The sequence below is a fragment of the Asparagus officinalis genome, chromosome 10, assembly GCF_001876935.1.
Source record: "Asparagus officinalis chromosome 10, Aspof.V1, whole genome shotgun sequence".
Taxonomy (NCBI): domain Eukaryota; kingdom Viridiplantae; phylum Streptophyta; class Magnoliopsida; order Asparagales; family Asparagaceae; genus Asparagus; species Asparagus officinalis.
Genome location: NC_033803.1, coordinates 66,487,044 through 66,490,976, shown reverse-complemented (window position 1 = coordinate 66,490,976; position 3,933 = coordinate 66,487,044). Strand labels below are relative to the sequence as shown.

The following is a 3,933-nucleotide window of genomic DNA, read 5'->3' as shown; positions in this document are numbered from 1 at the left end:
CTCATCTTTGGTTCGCTAGGGCTGAAGAAGGAAAACTCAGTGAAAATCGTCGCCACATCAGATTTTTTTCTCTCCCCCAATTCCTTCCTCAACCTCGTGAAATTGACGAAAACTACAGCCACGTCGGCTTTTTATCATATAAACAAAAGTTTTTCCTTTTTTTCCATGCGAACCAAACACAATAAAAATAAATACATTGGTTTCCCACTATTTTTTTGTGCGAACCAAAACGAAACAATCTATTTCTTGAAAAAGTTTAAAAAACTCAAAACTTGTGTTTTTGTACATAAAAATACATTTCTCTATATCTAGGAAACGAACCAAACAACCCCTAATATTCTTGATTATTTTCAGCTAAGTTTTATTCATTAATTCTATCCTTATTCATACGTACTCTCCTTAAACTCGGGTGAATACATAGATTTCTTATTTTATCTCTTACACATAAAGACACATGCATGTTTATTCATTCTTTTTTTTTTCCTATTACATTTTCCCCACATGTTTTTTATTTTTCTTCCCCATACATCGTAAGTAACGGGTTAAGTGACGAACCCGAACCCGATAGCAGTTAGGTCCGTAACCCCTTCTATAAATACGCCACCTTCAGTGGGGGTGGGGAAAGGAGAAACCAAGAGGAAAAAAGCAGCCATGGGTGAGGTGAGAACTTCAAATCAATGGGTTTTTTTTAAGGGTTCTTTTAATTTTGTTTTTCTAATTTTGGGTTTTGTAGAAAGAAGGGAAAGATGAGAACAAGAAGGAGAACAAAGCAGCAGAGAGCAAAAACAGAGGAGGAGATAACAACAGTAAAAATAAGGAAGAGGGAGGAGGAGGAGGAGGAGGAGGAGGAGAGAACAAAAACAAAGGAGGAGATAACAAGAATAAAAATAAGGAAGAGGGAGGAGGAGGAGGAGGAGAGAAGAAGAAAGAGGATGGGCCAATTTCTGTTGTTTTGAAGGTCGATATACATTGCGAGGGATGCGCTCTCAAGATCAAGAACTCTGTCAAGAATTTTGAAGGTAGAGGAATTTTTTTTTAAATGCTCATTTCTGTTGATTTTTTTTTTTATATTTTCATGTTTATTGTTGGTTTTTTTTTAATTTTTTTATTCTTTCTTTTTGATGTCTTTTTCCATAGTGGAAACCCATTTGTTTTTCCTTTTTTATTTGAGCAAGTCAGCACGCATTTTTATTCCAGGAATTTTGGAGGTAGACATATTTGAACTCGGTTGGGCTGAAAACATGACGACTTCTTTAGTTTCGAGCTCACTTGGTCTGAAATCGTACATAACTTTCTAGGATATATAGGTTTGATTTTGTGTTCAATTTTTTCTAAAAATTCGTTGATTTTCTTGTTTACTGTTGGATTTCTTTTCTGTTTGATAAACCCATTTTTCGAATTTTTTTTTTTTTGTTTTCTTTTCATTTGCCATCCTGCCGCTTTCTTTTTACTCCAAAAAATTGCACTCTCTCTAATAAATTTCCTATCTGGCGCACGTTAGCCTGAACAGATACCTTAAAAACCCCATAATCCGCCAAAAATTCGCCGGATGTGACTTTTTCGTAATAATTCTCATGACCGGATTTTTCGACAGGGGTGGATGCGGTATCGACGGACATGGCCAACAACAAGGTAACGGTTGTTGGCAAAGTGGATCCTTGGAAGATCCGTGAACGGGTCGAATCCAAAACCCGAAAGAGAGTGGATCTTATCTCGCCCGCCAACCCGCCCAAAAAAGACGCCGAGCCCAAAAAGGCCCAGTCTGATTCTAAAGATAAAAAGAAGCCTGATGGCGAAAAGCCTAAAGAGGTAAATTAATGTTGAAAATCCTTAAAATTTTCGAAAAAAGTTTTGTTTGCTGTTTGCAATTTGAGGACTGCATTAAATTCTTTTTTTTTTTTTGCAATTTGGTGCAGCCTGCAGTCTCTACGGTGGTGTTGAAGATACGGCTGCATTGTGAGGGGTGTATACGGAGGATTAGGAGGACAATTTTGAGGATTAAAGGTAATTAATTTGATAGTTAATTATATTTTATTTTGACAAACAACATTTTTTTAAAGCACGCATATAGTTATTTTGACTCTCTACCATGCTTTATTTAGAATTTTCCATATTTACCCATAATATATCTGCGAAAATTGTGTGTGGGAAAAGAAATATATTCATTAATTCTCACCTAAAATATTAAGCTTCTTGATGAATTTTCATTATGGTAGTTGGGGATAGTGTGTTTTTCACTTCATATATATCTTTCGATCTTTCCTTTTTTTTTTTAAATGTGAAATGGAAATTGCATTGAATTTATAACAAGACAAAACACAAGTTGTTTTCAGTAATAAAAATTTGCAAAGATGGCCAAAGATTCTAACATCCTGTGCCGTGATCTGGAAACTATTTAGTGGTTCATGATTTCGTGCACTTGGGGTGCTCGTACAATTTTTTTTTTAATTTGCACTGATTTAAAAATAGACAGTTGTTCACACATCAATAAACTTAGATAGATGTGAACTTAGGTAGAAATAGATAGGGTCCACATCTAAATTTCAATTACATGTTTATGTTCAGTTGATGTTATTGCAATTTCCAAGAAAAGCGTCTCAAAAATGCAAACACATCCTCTGCACTGCACCAATCCTGTCGTTTTTCAGAAACACCCCTAATATTTTATATTATGACCAGGGGTCGAAACCGTAAACATAGACTCCCAGAAGGACCTAGTAACTGTAAAGGGCGCGATGGACCCCAACGCCCTCCCCTCTTACCTCAAAGACAAGCTCAAGAGAGCCGTAGAAATCGTCCCCCAGAAGAAAGAGCCAGCCGGCGGCGGCGGCGACAAGAAGGAAAAATCCGGCGACGGCGGCGACAAGAAGGACAAGGGCGGCGACGATAAAAAGGCGAAGGAGGGCGGCGGCGGGCGATAAGAAGGAAGGCGGGAAGAAGGACCCCGGCAGCGGCGGTGACGCAGAAGCAGGCGAGCGCGTGGAGGCGGGCAAGATGGAGTACTACGTGGGTCCCTACGGCCACGGCAGCGGCGGTGGCCCGCTCCGGATAGAATGGTGCTGCACCGCGTGTTCAAAGTTGATGAGAACCCTAATGCGTGCTCTGTGATGTGAAGTGGGGGAGATCTGCTTCGAGCGAGAGGGGGAGAATGTAAATAAGAACATAGATGAGGGGTTTAAATGTTAAGAGAGGGTGAGTTATTATCTTTGGATCGGTTATTAAGTTTTGTTTTTGTTTTTTTGTCTTCTTGATATGTTTATGGATTAGAATAGGTGAATAAGGTTTGGAATAAGTGAGTTAATTTACGATGTTTTTTTTTCCCGTTCATTTTATAAAATATCAATCATCGTTGTGATTTATTTTCAATTTATTTTATGCAATTTGTGCACGTACGTTCTCATCTTTTAGTAAGGACGAACTGCAACAGCTTATTAATTAATAATAAATGATTACAATTAAAAATAAAGAATGTTACAGATGGAAGTTTCGTGATTTTATATGTTATATGTGGAATGATTGACAGCGATGTTTCGCTTTGTTTCGTTGTTTGTTTGGTCGCGTGAGAGCTCACGAGGGTCGGAGCGAAAACGTTTTCCTTTGTAAGGTGGACAAAATCATCATCTTGGTGAAGATCTTGTTGTTGATTAGGATTGAAGAATATTCAAATGGGAGGAATTCTCCGGTTGAGATGTCCGCGTCTTGGTTTAGGATCTTTGCTTGAGTGGTGGAATTATTGGGCTAGTTGATTATGGAATAGACGGTTATCCTATATTCATGATTTTTTTTTAACTTTTCTGTTCTTTCTTTTTTTCCCACTTTTTTTATTTTTTCACCGAAGAAACTTAATTAGAAAAAGCCACGACTATAGCAATCCGAGTTTGAATTCTCAGTGTCTTGGAGACTTCTTGGAGACTTCTTGAAGAAATAGTTTGA

At 37.8% G+C, this 3,933-nt stretch overlaps 1 protein-coding gene across 1 annotated transcript; it reads left to right on the top strand.

Moving 5' to 3' along the window:
- On the top strand, positions 597-2,948 carry LOC109826228 (heavy metal-associated isoprenylated plant protein 3-like). The gene is made up of 5 exons (XM_020393240.1): positions 597-660; positions 734-1,019; positions 1,595-1,809; positions 1,917-2,004; positions 2,680-2,948. The coding sequence occupies exons 1-5, from the start codon at positions 652-654 to the stop codon at positions 2,919-2,921; spliced, it is 840 nt and encodes a 279-aa protein (XP_020248829.1). The 5' UTR covers positions 597-651; the 3' UTR covers positions 2,922-2,948.

Bases quoted from the DNA above. Each gene is read 5' to 3' on its own strand.
- LOC109826228 (XM_020393240.1), top strand. The intron at 1,020-1,594 runs GTAGAGGAATTT...ATTTTTCGACAG, and splicing joins CTCTGTCAAGAATTTTGAAG to GGGTGGATGCGGTATCGACG. The intron at 2,005-2,679 runs GTAATTAATTTG...TATTATGACCAG, and splicing joins GACAATTTTGAGGATTAAAG to GGGTCGAAACCGTAAACATA.